At 48.3% G+C, this 15,015-nt stretch overlaps 4 protein-coding genes and 1 non-coding gene across 5 annotated transcripts; 4 read left to right on the plus strand and 1 right to left on the minus strand.

Annotated features, from left to right (window-relative positions):
- Positions 1-3,779: 3,779 nt before the first annotated feature.
- On the plus strand, positions 3,780-6,991 carry F4807DRAFT_461976 (uncharacterized protein; the record flags this gene model as incomplete). Its single annotated transcript, XM_048001755.1, has 4 exons — positions 3,780-3,898; positions 4,369-5,529; positions 5,597-6,525; positions 6,591-6,991. The coding sequence occupies 4 exons, from the start codon at positions 3,780-3,782 to the stop codon at positions 6,989-6,991; spliced, it is 2,610 nt and encodes an 869-aa protein (XP_047852773.1).
- Positions 6,992-7,769: 778 nt separating this feature from the next.
- Positions 7,770-8,556, plus strand: F4807DRAFT_157672 (uncharacterized protein). The gene is made up of 2 exons (XM_047993299.1): positions 7,770-8,333; positions 8,391-8,556. The coding sequence occupies exons 1-2, from the start codon at positions 7,868-7,870 to the stop codon at positions 8,510-8,512; spliced, it is 588 nt and encodes a 195-aa protein (XP_047852774.1). The 5' UTR covers positions 7,770-7,867; the 3' UTR covers positions 8,513-8,556.
- F4807DRAFT_432193 (uncharacterized protein) lies at positions 8,443-10,045 on the plus strand. Its single transcript, XM_047998580.1, has 6 exons — positions 8,443-8,474; positions 8,551-8,664; positions 8,747-8,916; positions 8,991-9,284; positions 9,390-9,530; positions 9,623-10,045. Exons 2-6 carry the CDS (start codon positions 8,559-8,561, stop codon positions 9,734-9,736), a joined length of 825 nt encoding a protein of 274 aa, XP_047852775.1. The 5' UTR covers positions 8,443-8,474; positions 8,551-8,558; the 3' UTR covers positions 9,737-10,045.
- Positions 10,046-10,297: 252 nt separating this feature from the next.
- On the plus strand, positions 10,298-10,380 carry F4807DRAFT_t97. Its single transcript has one exon. It is a non-coding gene; the product is annotated as a tRNA-Asp (tRNA).
- A 352-nt stretch (positions 10,381-10,732) lies between these two features.
- On the minus strand, positions 10,733-13,450 carry F4807DRAFT_461978 (glycoside hydrolase family 92 protein; the record flags this gene model as incomplete). Its single annotated transcript, XM_048001756.1, has 5 exons — positions 10,733-12,862; positions 12,912-12,922; positions 12,976-13,080; positions 13,143-13,175; positions 13,234-13,450. 5 exons carry the CDS (start codon positions 13,448-13,450, stop codon positions 10,733-10,735), a joined length of 2,496 nt encoding a protein of 831 aa, XP_047852776.1.
- Between the last annotated feature and the right edge of the window lie 1,565 nt (positions 13,451-15,015).

Consider the following 15,015-nt stretch of genomic DNA (forward strand, 5'->3'; position numbering starts at 1 on the left):
GCCGTCTTGTTCCGCTTCGACATGTCTACTTAACCCATCAGATCAAAAGGTGAAGCTTTTTTTACACCATAGGGCTAGGATATTTTGTTGGTTTCGCAACCTCCTCGTCTGCTTTAACCCGCCTATAGAGATGTCGCGATGGTATCATGAGGTCTCGTCATGAGTCTTCTTGTCCACCTAGTTCAGAATTGCCAAGAAACCCAAGAGGTGGTGGGAATATCTCAACCATTGACGATGGTGATAGCTTCAGTCATGGAACTTCCCCCGCGGTAGTAGTCCGGATTTCTTCACCATTTAAATCCAATATTGGATCTCTGTGATTATCCGCCCAAGGATAACGCTCCAAGGCCCACCATCTCTGATCCCGTTGATGATGAGTGCTGCGGTGGGACCTTGGCGCTGCAATTCTTGGCTACAGTCTTTTGATGAAATCCGGGGTTCGCTAAATGGTGGTTGTCACGGTATCTGAAAAAAGGGTAGGTATGTAGGTACTCATTGTATGGAGTATCCGGAACTTGAACATCCACCGTCCACCGGGAGAGCGGATATATTACACTTGTAAACTGGGGAAATTGAAGAAGTCTTTGAAGAGATATTGATAATATCTTAGGTAAGTTACCTAACACTTACAGCGTAGGTAGGTTTAAAATATGAATTTCATATCCTTTGGCCAATTTAAGTCTAGTCCCAATTAATAGTTGGAGCAAGTACCTAAGATCTATCCCCATAGTGCGGTACTTACCTCAAAGTACCTAATATCCATACTGGAGTCCGTGCTTAAACTATTTTTTTTAGTTTAGCGACTGCACCCCGTGCATTCCTTGCTACACAGGCTAGGAGGCCGGTACGCGGTACGTAATAGGCTTGGTAGATTCGGTACTCCGCATCACCCAAAATTTTCAACCTCGTTCCCCAGTTCCCCAATTCTTCAACTCCACACGTTCGGGTAATTTGCTCCCCTTCAAGAACACTGCAGCTCAGGGTGCCGAGTTCTAGGTGAAGCCAACTTAACGAAGTTCCCAATATCTACAGTTTAGTCACATATTACTCTATCTCCATTCGTTATTGTTGAGTTGCGATAGGTGACGCTGGAAGCTACCAAGCCGAACACCCGGAGTTATGCATCCTAAATTTCTCTCTTAGCCACACCTACGTCTACTATGTACAGATCTTCTCGACATGAAAATCCACATGTTGCACGTGCTACCTAGGTACTTTGGAGTAAAGTAGGTCACGGTAAGTATGGAGAAACCCTTGTCACCTTGTTTTCTTACATGCTGCTGCATTAGAGCAGAGAGGTCACCGGAATTCCTCCACAGATCCACCACCCTGAACGTCTAGTGCCTGCTAGATTCATACTTACCTGTACCTATCTGCCTGCCATCATCATCAATCTTCCCCTCTTTGCCTAGCCCGCCGGCAAAGCACGCCTGTTGTCAGGCGTATCCTTGTTGATCATTACCATAACGAGATCCTCATCTACTATGTAGGAGAGATCACGCTAACCGAACAACGACCCCTTAGACCTGATTTGAGTGCCAGTAGTAGGCGCTTTGGGCTTAGGGGTGTGTTACCTTGTTACCATTCTACCTATCTTCTTAGCTGTATCTAGCTATTCCAGCCGGGGACGCATGAAGAGTGGATGATTCAGACAGGTCACAATAACAGCCTCGTAACAACATGATGTTCGACGAAGACGGTGGGTATTCTGCAAGGCTTGTTTCCTCTTATGTGTTCTTTTCCGCTTTTCTTCTTTTCGTCTTGTGTATCGGACACTGAAGCTCCTTCTAATCGCACCAATCACAATGAAGCTATAACCTTGTTTTGGTGACTTTTTTGGCCGGCAGTTTTACTACATATTGTTAGTGAAAGCTTCTTACATATGTAGATACCACATAATTGTAGTAGGGTTAGGCTTTCTAATACGTAACAAAGTTCATATGCAAAGTTTCGCAGGTTTAAGCATTTCTTTGATTGAAGAGAACGCCTCTGATCCCCATAGTTCCCCAAAGCCTCTACCAAACATATCCTACAACATAGAAGTACAATATTCTAACAGGACTAAATAAGCTAATATGTACCTAGGCAGGCTAGGTAAGTAAACGCAGTAGCATCATTTCTGTGACCATCAGCTGATTGGTTCCCCCCGCCCCCCACATTTTCCCACATATGTAAAGTCAGTTTCTCCAATGCGGAGATGGTACCGAAGGGGGGTGCTACGAAGAAGTATGGGGATTTCTGACAAGGACCCATCTCTGCGGGCTGGTAGTCATGGATGCTTGTTTATGTCTGGGGGCGGGGAATGCACCTCAAGAATCTAGTGCAACTTCTAAGATTCTCTACCGGTAGGTAATCGTCGACCTGCGGGTTCTAATACTGACTTACATACAGCATACATATATGTATTGCTTTTTCTAACCTTTTTCAAACTATTAGATTCTCGCAGATCTGTTTTTTTACAAAGTACTTCTCAGTACTACGGGTAGTATGTGAGGAGTAAGTACCTACGCTGGTAAGTAAAATAAACTTTCTTTGCAGTACCAAAGCCATCCAAGCCAGATGATCCGTCCTCCAACAGCTTTAAGAATCCCCAATATGGCATTGGACGGGTAGATGTGAAGAAAGAGTACCAGGAATTAGATCGTAGTTGCCTGCCTGGGCACTTACACGCCGAGTAGAATAGATGCTTAGGTAGGTAGTTCAATGTTAGGAAGGAAGGCCGGTAAGGCAGGTGCAAAGTCCCAGAGTTTCTTAATTCGGTGCCACTTTTATGTTTCTTTCAGGTTCGGGTTTCACCCACCACACCGGCTCGTAACTGCTGTTTTTTTTACTACATGTACCTAATAAATCCCATAAACCCATACTAACCTAACCTAACCTAACCTTGCGATTTCCCCATCTCCGCATCTTTCTCCTCCCCTCCTCTTTACTCCTCCTCACTCCTCACCTAACAATATCCTTACAATTTAGCTCAACCCCAACCGAAATCTATCATCAATCTCATCGCCTCATCTAACCTCGTCCCAGATATAGAGAATTAACCGATCCAATTCTTTAATATCTCCTCTAAATTCTCCAATTCCGTTTGAGACTTTCGTCTCTTTCTTCCGAGCGTTTAAAAAAAGAAACAGTCCAATTTCTTACTCGTAAAGTCTCACAATGCAATATTGATAGCCTTCTCCTACATCTCCACACTCGCTCCTCGTTTTGCTCCCGTCTTCTCCGCGTCAACGTCCGCGACCGATAAACCAACCAGTAAAAGCCCTCTCCCTACCGGTTAATTACTTAGGGTTCGTTTTCGATCTCCGTGAGGAACGTATCAAATCACAGCCTCGCTTATCACCAACCGTCGACGGGTTACCTCAGCCCTATTAGTTGGGTTCCTGCTATCAAACTCTCTGGTTCCTCTCAGGTTACGGTCTCTGTTGATCACGACGTTGCTCGCCAACTTGGCGGGTGGCCGATCTCTTGGGGGAAATAGAGCGAGGACAAATGTGGTGGAAGCCCGCGCTGCTACGTACCTACCGAGTATACCTGAAGTCGACTGATACTACATACATATTATCACGTCCATGAATTCATCCATCAATAGTCCACCCCGCAAGACGTTCATTCCTCTTTCCGGCATAACTTCCTGGCCCTGGACGTTCAACCCCCTTCCAGCCTACCCCCCACTTCCGGGTGGTGCTGCGTGACTTCTTCTGCATTACACTCGTACTTCGTACAGGAACTTGCCTTATACGAATTATTATTCACTTACTCACTTACCCTAACCCCAAATGCAGGCTATGCCGTCCATTGAAGGCTCTGGCGTCACTGTTACTGCCGAGGAGAGCGTGGAGGGCCGGCAGCAGAAGCCTAAGACCTTACCATGTAAGTTCTGCGACAAGCGCTTTAGGTAAGACGGCCATGCTCTGTTTATCTCCTCGCACTTCTGTCTATTTCCGTTGGTAATTTGCTTGCTTACACGGCAATCTCATAATTAGACGCGTGGAACACGTTCAGCGCCATGAGAGAACGCATACTAAAGAGAAGCCCTTCTCCTGTGCATGGCCTCGCTGTGGGAAGACGTTTGGACGCCGGTCAGTTAAAAATTTTTATCATTATCTCAATTTACACCTAACGGAGATTTTATGTGCTGTGTATGGTGGTCAACTTCGCCTTACCCACCAGTTGTCCAACCAGTCACCGTCTTTCGTCCGCGCTAAATCACCCCCGTTTCCCCCCCCTCAGACGCTCGCTGCACATATCACACATCACACATATGGCCCTAACGCATTCTCCCCCTCTCTATAATCCGTAACCCAGTGACCCCCGATTCCCACTTTCTCCCACGCTTCCTTGTGAATATGCTTATATGGACATCAGGGATCTCCTCGTCCGTCACGAGAAACTCGTCCACCTCAATGAAGGGTCTAATAAGGATGGCAACCGGCCCCGGAAGCCGTCCACGGCTGGCGCTGCCCAACCGCGGCTCTCAGTAGACAGCCATGTCGACACCGAAATGATGGGTGTGCCACGGGCTCACCCGCAGCATTATCATTCGGATTCTATGTCCTCATCCGTAGTTGTTCCTCCGCTTGCTCCTGACCCTCGTCATTCTGCCAGAGCCGCAGCGTGTAATCTTGACCTTTTATCTGATGCTGCAACCCAGATCGCCTCCGCAAACGAGGTCAATTCGATGCAACCGATGATGCAGGATCTCGGTCAGTCGGGGAGTGGGTTAACACGCATCAAGTCATACGACGAGGGTATGCCGTATGCCGATCGTGGACGTGAGCCCGAGCCGGTCCCGATGTCTGTGGGACTACCTAATCCGGCGGCACCGCCTGCTTTTGACGATTACAACCTCTTCCTGGACGAATTTGCGACATCATCTCATTTCCTCCCACAAGGCTTCGAAGCGGATCAGGGCATGAGTATTTGGCCACGCCATCTTGCGGATATCCATCGAGGCGCGCTCTCAAAACCATCGTCACAGTTTCCCTCCCGCTTCCCGTCGCTAGCCCCTGATCCGAGAGACCCGTCGGAAAGTGGCAACAGGACGCATGACGAGTCGACGAGAGCGCAGCCTATGAGAGTCTCTGCTATGGACCATACAGTCATCAAAAACCGACTAGATGAGTTCTCATCAGTGTTGCCCAACGATTTCGTGTTCCCCTCTCGACACACATTTACTCGTTTTTTGGAAGGGTATATAAGCGGGTTTCATGAACACCTACCGATCCTACATTTACCGACTATCACGGCCGCCGAGATGGCACCAGAACTCTTGTTGGCTATTTTGGCAGTGGGGGCCCAATATAGGTTTGAGAGCCATCGATCAAATGCTCTGTGGTACGCAGCGAAGGCGGTAGCGCTTGAGCAAATCCGACGCCGCCATAGTCATGAGGTCCATGGTTTGTTGCCTACGCCGGCAGCGTATAGTCCACATTCTACACGGCCATCTCCCAGCCACGGCTTTCGCCATTCATTCAGTTCCGTCCAGCAAGAGCGTCCAATGACCCAAGATACGCACCGGGAACCATAGTAAGCAGACCCGATCATACAAGCTAAATCTGTGCCTTCTAGTGGCCTACTAACTATTTCCTGAAAGTTCGCCCAATACACCTCAATCCCGAATGGAGACTATACAGGCTCTACTGCTGCTCTTTGCCGTCGGCCTCTGGGGTGCCAAAGCCATCCTTCGCGAAGCCCTGTCGTTACAGAGCCTTCTGGCTCTTCTGGTGCGTGAAGAGGGCTTTTTATCGGAGTCCACGCAAACGGCAGACTGGGAAGCATGGGTCCGAATAGAAGGGGCCAACCGCACAAAGCTCATTACGTACTGCTTCTTCAACCTTTGCAGCATCGCTTACAATATGCCGCCTCTATTACTTACATCGGAACTCAGCCTCATTCTTCCACATTCTGCAAAACTCTGGAGAGCGGAAACGGCTTGGCAATGGCAAGAAGCTCGTCAGTCTTTCCCAAGTATGGACATATCCCTCCAAGATGCTTTTTCGAGACTATTTAGTCGACCCTCGCAAGGGCCTCCGGCATACATGTCCTCCCTCGGCAACTACATCCTAATTCATGCCATATTGCAACATATTTTCCTCCTAAAGCAGACATCATTCAACTCGGTATCTATCTTTGGCGGGCTCCGTCCAGATGACGTGGAAGATTGCTTTCAGGCCTTACGTATCTGGCAAATGAGCTTCGAACAGCATCAGGCGCGTGTGACAGAAGGCGCCCAGCAGAACGGCTCGGACGTATTCCATGGAGGTCCTGTTGCTTATAATTCGACCGCACTTTGGCGACTAGCTTCGATCCGGTTGTATACCGATTTGAGCCCGAGTAGGACTCTTGAAACAAGGGACGCAAATCAAATCGCCCAATCGTTCCACGATGCACCATATCTTGTGCGCAGTGTACGGCTCAATCGAGCCGTATTTCAAGCCATACACGCGTTGTCTATGCTGGTGAAAGTGGGCGTTAACTACGTGGCAAGAAGAAAATCGTCAGAATGGAGTATGCAACATTCATGTAAGTGGCTACAAGATGCTCAGTACAGAAGCTAGGAAAAGGTAGATCATCTAACTTTGGTGTAGTATGTAACCTAGAATGCGCTATACTTCTTTCGAAGTGGCTAATGACTCTTTCCTCGATCGGACCGACGGGTGCTCCTCCAGAAGTCGACGAACGGAACCTCCTTGAGATGCTACGCACCATGCTTGACGAAACGGAGTTCGCAGTGCCTATCGACCCTTCGCTTTCTGGAGGTCCAGGACATGGCCCGTCAAATACGGACCTGGCCGCCAATGATGGTACAAAATTGCGTCAGCTTGCTGTGGCGGTAATCCGCCTTTGGGCTGAAACATTCAAGGGGTCACACATTTTCGACATCGTCAAAGTAATCGGCGCTGGATTGGAGGGTTACGCAGATCTGCTGGAGAAGCCGCGGGATAGGACGCCCTTAGGTCGCATGGTGCCCAATTCGGGACTTGGCTAACTCAGCTACGGCGAATTCTACTATACAGCTCACGTATGAGAGTACTTAAGGGCCACACCAGACTCCCCCGGTCGCGAATGATAGTTCTTCGGTCAACTATTTGCCTCGAGCCTTCACAATATGGAGGAATATGGAGGATGGTTGTGCTATTTATTAAAATATGATACTGAGAGATCTTGGTGCCTGACTAGCAAGGCCGAAAAGATTCACAAGCATTGAAAGCTTGATCAACCTAAGCAGCGATATAGCTATAGGTGTAGTATCAAAAGCCACGAGAGTGTTTCATCTCGGTCATCACAAATGGTGAGAGGAAACAAAACATTCCGATTACCAGCATCTCGAGAAGCCAATCGATTTGCTAAAACGCGAATGAGACGGGGGAAGCCACATTACTGATGTAGTCAAATGAGGAAATATCAGCACTTAGGTACTAGAGAGTTGCAGTTCCGTGTCGGTTGATGCCTGTCGATATTTTCCCAAATATCTCGGTACATTGATACTAAAGGCATCACCTCCGCTATGTTGATAAGACCAACCTTATAAGAAAGAGCAATGAATACCTACGTTGAGGCAATTGTGTTTATGTTCGTTTGTGATGACGTATTGGTTTTTGGTCGAATTTCTGTGTCAATTGTCCCTCATACACTGCTCAATTCGTTCTTCAAAAGCCAAGCCTCGATCAGAGGTCTGTGCTGAATAATCAACAAAGCAAATGGAGGCGATCACGTGATAGCGTGTATGCCCCGCGATCCGATCTGTCTCAACGCGTCATCAATCGTCTCAGTCCGACGTCTTTATTCTCAGTTCCAAACTTATGCTAAAAAGCCAATACATTATATATAGAGTAAAAAGGGATTCTTATAACTATTTGCGATAATGCCTCCTAGAAAGCGCACCGCGGCCGAGGCCGCTTCTACTCCGCGGACCGGTGGGAGCTCGCGCCGTAGATCCGGCCGTGCCGGCTCGAGTGGCAAGAAGAGCACGTACTTCGAGACCAACGACGACGACGACGAGGGTACCGACGAGTTGAGTATGGTGATGCCGCGGCGCAAGGCAGCGAAGACTCAGGCAACGCCGAAAAAGAGGGGAAAGAAGGTGGAGTCGGACGATGAATTGCTGGAGGAGGATGAAAAGAGCGAATCCGACTTTGATAGCGGGGATGATGGGGATGGCTATGTCGATGAAGAGGAGTCAGATGACGAGCCGGAAAGCGAAGAGCCGCCATCTCCGGCGCCGGCGCCGGTGCAGAAGCGAGGTCGCGGGAGACCGCCTAAAACTCCGACGCCGACCAAAGCCGCAGCTGCGAAAAAGTCCAGCGCGAAATCCCGGATCTCGGATACTGGTACGGCTAGGGGTAGACCACCGAAGGCTCAAAGTAAAGCTAATGCCAAGGCGAAAGCAAAAGCCGAATCCGAAGAGTCCGAAGCCGAGGATGATGATGATGATGACGATGAGGAGGATAATCAGATTACGTTTATTCCTGGTGAGCATGGCCATTTTCGGTTGAATGTCTTAGTGTAAGTGATCAGTATAGCAGATTCTAACATAGAGCAATGTAGCCAAGAAAATGAGAGATTTGGATGGGATCGACTATGAGGATGAACGGCTTCATAAAAACACATTTCTCTTCCTGAAGGATCTGAAGGCCAATAATAACAGGAAATGGTTGAAAGGTATATGGTTCTTCACTCCTCTCTTAGCCATCGTAAACTGTAGAGATCCATCTCAATTCTAACCCGAATTGGCTATTTCTAGACAACGACAAGGAATATAGGAGGTCGCTGAAGGACTGGGAGTCGTTCGTCGAGACACTCACGGAGAAGATCATCGACATTGACGACACAATCCCGGAACTTCCCATCAAGGACGTCGTCTTCCGAATCTACCGCGACATCCGGTTCAGCAAGGAAAAAACGCCGTACAAGGTAAGTCGCTCCTCACAACGCGCTCCTCACCTGCCGAATACCTAACTGAACGATTCCCCTTTCGATTGAAATAGCCCCACTTCTCAGCTGCGTGGTCGCGAACCGGCAGGAAGGGGCCGTACGCGGGCTACTACGTGCACGCCGAGCCCGGGCGGTGCATGATAGGCGGCGGGGTCTGGCATCCGGACGCCGAGTCCCTCGCGCGGCTGCGCGCAAGCGTCGACGAGCGCCCCCACCGCATCCGCCGCGTCTTGATGAACCCGGCGTTCCGGAAGACGTTTCTGCCCAACGCCAAAGCGAACGAGAAATCCGTCATAGCGGCGTTCGTGGCGAAGAACCAGGAGGGCGCGCTGAAGACGAAGCCCAAGGTAACCGCGTTTCCCCCTTTTCCCCTCTTTTCAAACTTAAACCTGAGCTAGGACGGGGCGCGTCTCTAGGTACCTAGGTAGGTGCGCATTGCTGACCGAAAGCAGGGTTTCAACCCCGAGCACAGGGACATCGAGCTCCTGAAGCTGAGGAACTACACCATCGGCACGCAGATCGACGACGCGGATTTCACGGCGGAGGATGCGCAGGATAGGATTATGCGGGCTCTTTCGGCTATGGTTGAGTTTGTGAGTACCTAGCGCGCCGCTTTCTTTACGCCTTGCTTACGTGAGCTGAGCTGAGCTGAGCTGAGCTGGACTGACTTTGGGTATCTGCGTAGATTTCGTTTCTCAATAGCGTCGTTAGACCTGACCCTAATGTCGATAGCGACTCTGACGAGGCAGAGGGCGCGGCGGGAGGACATGGAGGTGAGAATGAGGCCGGTGAGATGTAGGTTATCTAAGGGTGGGCCGGTGTCTTTGGTTCGTTTCGAAGAGCTGCTTTTTGAGATTCGATGGCCTGATGTAAGATGTCCTTGTTAATTCTAACTTCGTTATTCTCGGGATGGAGAGTATATTAGGCCGTGCATGAAAATGCCACTAGAGAATTTATTTTGGTGCGCATTTATCAACTACGCCTAAACATGCGCCCTCATGCCATTTGCTTATATTCATTTAAGTCACCAATATATATATCAGCCGTCGTAAATATATAATTCAATCGCCACTACCGTGAAAGTAAACGAGACTTCACCAGAGCGAGGTACCTACCTGACCGATTCAGAGTTCAAAAATATTTAAGCATTCCTTTTACGTACACATAATACCCACTCTACCTACCCTTAGCCTAGACCCACGCCTTCATCTCGGTAGCCCAACCCTATCTTATCAAATTGAGTATCAATAGCGACTTCCATAACAACAGGCAAACATCCGCACAAACTCACTAGTGATAAATAATATTTACCGATAGTCCTTTCAATCAGGATTTGTTGATGAACCTTTCAGAAGTTGTGTCTCGATTGGTCTAGTGGTCAGGATACCTGCTTGTCATTGAACAAGTACGCAGGTGGCCGGGGTTCGATTCCCCGATCGAGAGTTTATTTTTCCATAGTTGGTATACTTCTTACCTCATACACACCCGCTACCCACCTACCTACATACATAGTAGCTGCGGATCAACAGAGCAACGATCACCAGCTTTTTTGGACTTGTGCTCAGAGGATGAATGCATGTCTATCCAGAAAGATATTTCAAGCGAAAATATTGTATTTTGCATGTTTATTTGCAAAATAGGCCTTTGCCTTATCCATGCCACTTATGTACAGCCACGCAAATTCTTTCCCTCACATATTTACATTAAAACACTCAACCTCTACTTGATCCTTTCAATGCAAATTGTCTCTTAAATCACCTTGTCACTGTCGAGTAATTGGTCGTATTTCAATCAATTAATCTAGAAGTCCCGTCGACAAGCTCGGCGGGAGATCCTCATCCCTTGTGCCCCAGTCGCTCTCCTCAGACCCGAGAATAAAGTCCAGCGTCCCGCCATTGACGAAGAAGTCGTGCGTGATCCAGTTCCGCGTATACGGCTGTCCGTTCAATCTAGCGCTCTGGATGTAGATGTTGCGATAGCGTGGGCCGTCGAACCCGCCCACGTTACGCAGCGTCGCTAGCTTGCCCGTCGGCGTGCGGATGCTAACCTCGCGGAACATGGGTGGGGTTAGTAGATACACGTCCTGGCCGGCTACCGGATAGAACCCCATGAACGCGAACGCGGTGAAGGCGCCCATAGCACAATCATCGTTTCCAGGGATGCCATTAATGCTGGTGTTGAATTGGTTCGGTATGTACTGGTGCACCCAATAACTGCTGCGACCAGGACGCCCACCATAGTGGAACTGGAAGGTCGGTAGAAAGTTCGGCTCGTTGCCCATATAATTAATACCTGATGAATGAAAATAATCAAGTCGGGCGACGAAGGACTCACGCCCTCCGAGCGCTTCTATGAGGGAGGCCATGTCCTGCGGCACGTAGAAGGTATACAGCCACGGGCTCCCCTCATAAGTCTCGTACTGCGTGTCGAAGTAGCAGCTATGTTGTTGATATATCGGACTGCAGAGCCGCGTGTTTTGGTATCGCCAGGTACCGTTGCGGAAGCGTGGCTGTAGAAAGCCTTTGAAGTCCGACTTTTGCACGTCGCCGTCCTCGTCGCGGAAACGATCTTCCTGCTCGGGATTAAAGAGGTTCTTCCAGTTCTGGCTGCGCTGGAGGTACTTCGTCTCGTCGCCTTGGTGTCCAAGGCCTCGCGCCATGAGCGCGATAACGAAATCATCATATGCGTATTCCACGGTGCGTGAGACACCCCGACTCATGGGGCCTGTTCCGTTGGTGTCTACGTCATCGTAGGGTATATATCCCAGATCGTGCCAGCTCACGAGTCCACCTCTTCCGGACGTGGACCAGTCCTTGGGCTCCACCTCCGCATCTGAGACCACAGCTTCGTATCCGAGATTCCAGTCGATGCCTTCGGTGAGATTTTTTATATACGCGTCTGCGAGAACCACATCTGCATTGGAACCTCCTTGGGTGTAGCCCTTGCTAAAGCTCATGCGGCAGTCCGGCAATTTTCCCTCGTGCTTGTACGTGTCAATCAATGATCTTACCATCTTGGTCTGTATTTCAGGGTCGATAATCGTGAGTAGAGGATGTTGCGCTCGAAAGGAATCCCAAATGCAATAAAAAGAGTCATAATACGGCTCAGTCGAGTCCCAAAGTTGGTTTTCTCCAGTGTAGTCCTGGGGCGAGATCAGCGCGCGGTAGAGACCCGACCAGAACGTCGTTAGAAACTCTGTGCTCATGCCCGAATAATCGGGCTTAATCACAGAAAGCTTCTCCTTCCAAGCTTTCTCACTAGCCTTCACCACACTCTCGAATCCCCAATCAGGAATCTCAGTCTCCACGTTGTGGCAGGCTTGTTCCACAGATATGAACGAAAGCCCGACACGCGCCATGATCTGATTATCAGATGGGTGGGCGAAGTGGATCCATGCACCTGCCGAGCCGGACGGGATGTAAAAATGGCTTCCCAAATTCCCCATAGCATTAACCCCCTCCGTTATATTATTCATTAGGAAAACGCCCGTTTTCCGAATGTCGGCACCTTTGAAATCGGCACATACATGTGCCGTATACTTCCCGGTTCCAAACGATGGATTAAATGTTCCATTTCCTGTTATTCGGCCCGTGACAGGATCAACTTCAATATCACCTCCGGTCCGACTATTGCCAAGGTCTATTAAATCGAGAAGGATCAACGGATTAGTAGGTACCATAACATGATTCGATATAACTTCCGCCTCTTTAGATAAACTGAACCTGTAAAGTGTAGCATGCTCAGTTGCCGTCATTTCAGCATAGACCGAATTATTGAGCCCGATGGCGAAGTAGCCTGGTCGGGCTGTCGCGGAGCCATCTACTCTTGCGACCACCCTACCGAAAGATGTGAACTTGCACTGAGAGTAATCGTCCTCCGGACATCCGGGATGCACGAAGAGCGGGAAATTGCCCAACGAAGGGCTCTGCTACCAGTTAGGACTACGAAGGTTATAATAAATTCACCAGACTCACTCCTCCGGTGCCTTATCACGAATTAGCGAGATGCATAGATGGGATAACTTAGGTATTTAGGTACCTGAATCGTGTAAGTGGGAGAAACCTTGGATCTTCGAATCGTCTGAGACAAAACCGGCAGCTATCTCGCCACGATTGTCCGCGTCTGCCACGGCCTTTGCCATGCCTGCTACTAATCAATACCGATGCGGAGATGTTACAGATGCCTGGACATGTATTTGAACGTACCATACGGCAAAGTTGCGCCAGGAAACACATGGCCTAAGCTGGTCTCAGTAAAAGTTCTTGAAGCGCTGGTTGATTGATATTTATTGCCTACCTCCGTTTGCCGTGCCGATAAGAGGGTCAACGTATCGTAGTATGTAATCGCTAGATATCCCTGATGAGCCCTTGATAGAGTGGAATAATGTAGTTGGAGAATTTAACCTAGAAGGAGGGAGCAAGGCCCAGACTAGCAACGCTATCACTGGGATGGCGATGAGAAAACGCCGCCGTCGCAGGAGGCTTTTGAGCAGCGGCATCATCATCAAAGCCATGGCGATTCGAGAAGGGCTCGAGCGACAGTTCGCTCATGAAAGCCTAGTTCACGGATCGACTGTAGTGCGGATGGCTGGCAGTACAGACACAAAAGCCATTGATACCGGGTATTGATCTTCAATCCCGAACGCGCCCAGCATTGGTCAGCACAGCCAAACAATCTTTTGCTTTTGTTTTTCTTCTTGCTCCCTCACCTAAGGTTATGATAAAGTTGAAGAAATCATTCTTCAGAAATTGTAGTGAAATGTACACTGGGTTTAATATTCATAATAATTAAGCTGCGCTTGCGGCAATACCTACCGTCGTATGAGTGCCAATGTGGCCGAGAATGCAAGATGCGGATTGGAGGGTCTCGCATTTCGCGGTGTTGCAGACTTGGCAATTAGGGGAATTCGGCTGAATTACACTTGACCAGGGACCCCATTACGTGGGGTTGCATCGGCACCTAAAAATGGTAAATCTATGGGGATTATTGGCTGTAAATTGAAAGCTAGAAAGCGAGGCCAGATTGTTCGGATCGGTTGATATTTTTGGTGCTGGCAGATCTGGGCATGAAGAATATTGATGAATTAATGGAGGAATGAAGAAATGAAGGAACTTGTTCTTCCGACTCAGTCTGTTCATCGCGCAGTATTGTCACACAGTCCTATTGTTGCACAAACCTTATCGTGCCAAGCTTCACAAGGCCAAGATACTTCCTTTCACAATTGCATAAATGCTCATTTGAATCGACGCTAGAACACATGATAATGGTACCTTCCATGATTGAATATATTTGAAACAGTTTGAATAGTCTTCACTTCTAGATGGATGTCAAGTTACGTAGATGGGTGATTATATTCCATCCTGAATAGGTACATAAGTTGAGGTGTCCATGTGGGCCAAGGATTAACCAGGTTTAACTCGGATTAACCAGGTGGCTGCAGTAGTAATCTCGTCTTGTAATACCAACTCCAGATGTTTATTCTAACATTCAAAACATTCAGTACCTAGGCACCTATTAGGTAATAGATACATTATAGGATACCTTCATGAAATTATTATATAAAGAAATCAGACAACAGGCAAGCTCATGATGATACCCCTGATAGTGACCCCATAGTGTCGGTAGTCAGCCGCACCCCGCGATCCGTGATCCACCAAGCCCCTCCGACGTCATAGGATGCTTCTCCAACTCAATCCTTCAATGCTAGACAAACACAACCGATAGCGATGTTACAATATCATAAGAAGACAATTGACTCAATCACTGCAATGTTCAAGTATTCTGATCTTGAATATTTTGATTGTTGTTGGATTTCATGTAATTTCGCCAAATTTCCTAAACTCCGAGACCGGACAATATGGAATAGTCAGAATAGTATCTATCTATAGATTACACAGATAAGCTAACAGTACATATTGTGCAAAACCACTTTAGCTTCATCGCACGTCGTACACTTGAAGAGATTTGGGTGGTTTCATGTCTTTTAGATTTTTTATGAGACGCGAAGAAAGCACCTTCCATCTGAACAAGTTTGTTCCTATTAAAGTACAGATTTCGCTTTACAGCATGTCAAGTCTT

This window comes from Annulohypoxylon truncatum (genome assembly GCF_022578515.1).
Source record: "Annulohypoxylon truncatum strain CBS 140777 unplaced genomic scaffold F4807scaffold_23, whole genome shotgun sequence".
In the NCBI taxonomy this organism is placed as follows: Eukaryota; Fungi; Ascomycota; class Sordariomycetes; order Xylariales; family Hypoxylaceae; genus Annulohypoxylon; species Annulohypoxylon truncatum.

Bases quoted from the DNA above. Each gene is read 5' to 3' on its own strand.
- F4807DRAFT_157672 (XM_047993299.1), top strand. From the start codon at position 7,868: ATGCCTCCTAGAAAGCGCACCGCGGCCGAGGCCGCTTCTACTCCGCGG. The intron at 8,334-8,390 runs GTACGGCTAGGG...CCAAGGCGAAAG, and splicing joins ATCCCGGATCTCGGATACTG to CAAAAGCCGAATCCGAAGAG.
- F4807DRAFT_432193 (XM_047998580.1), top strand. From the start codon at position 8,559: ATGAGAGATTTGGATGGGATCGACTATGAGGATGAACGGCTTCATAAA. The intron at 8,665-8,746 runs GTATATGGTTCT...GGCTATTTCTAG, and splicing joins TAACAGGAAATGGTTGAAAG to ACAACGACAAGGAATATAGG. The intron at 9,285-9,389 runs GTAACCGCGTTT...GACCGAAAGCAG, and splicing joins CGCTGAAGACGAAGCCCAAG to GGTTTCAACCCCGAGCACAG.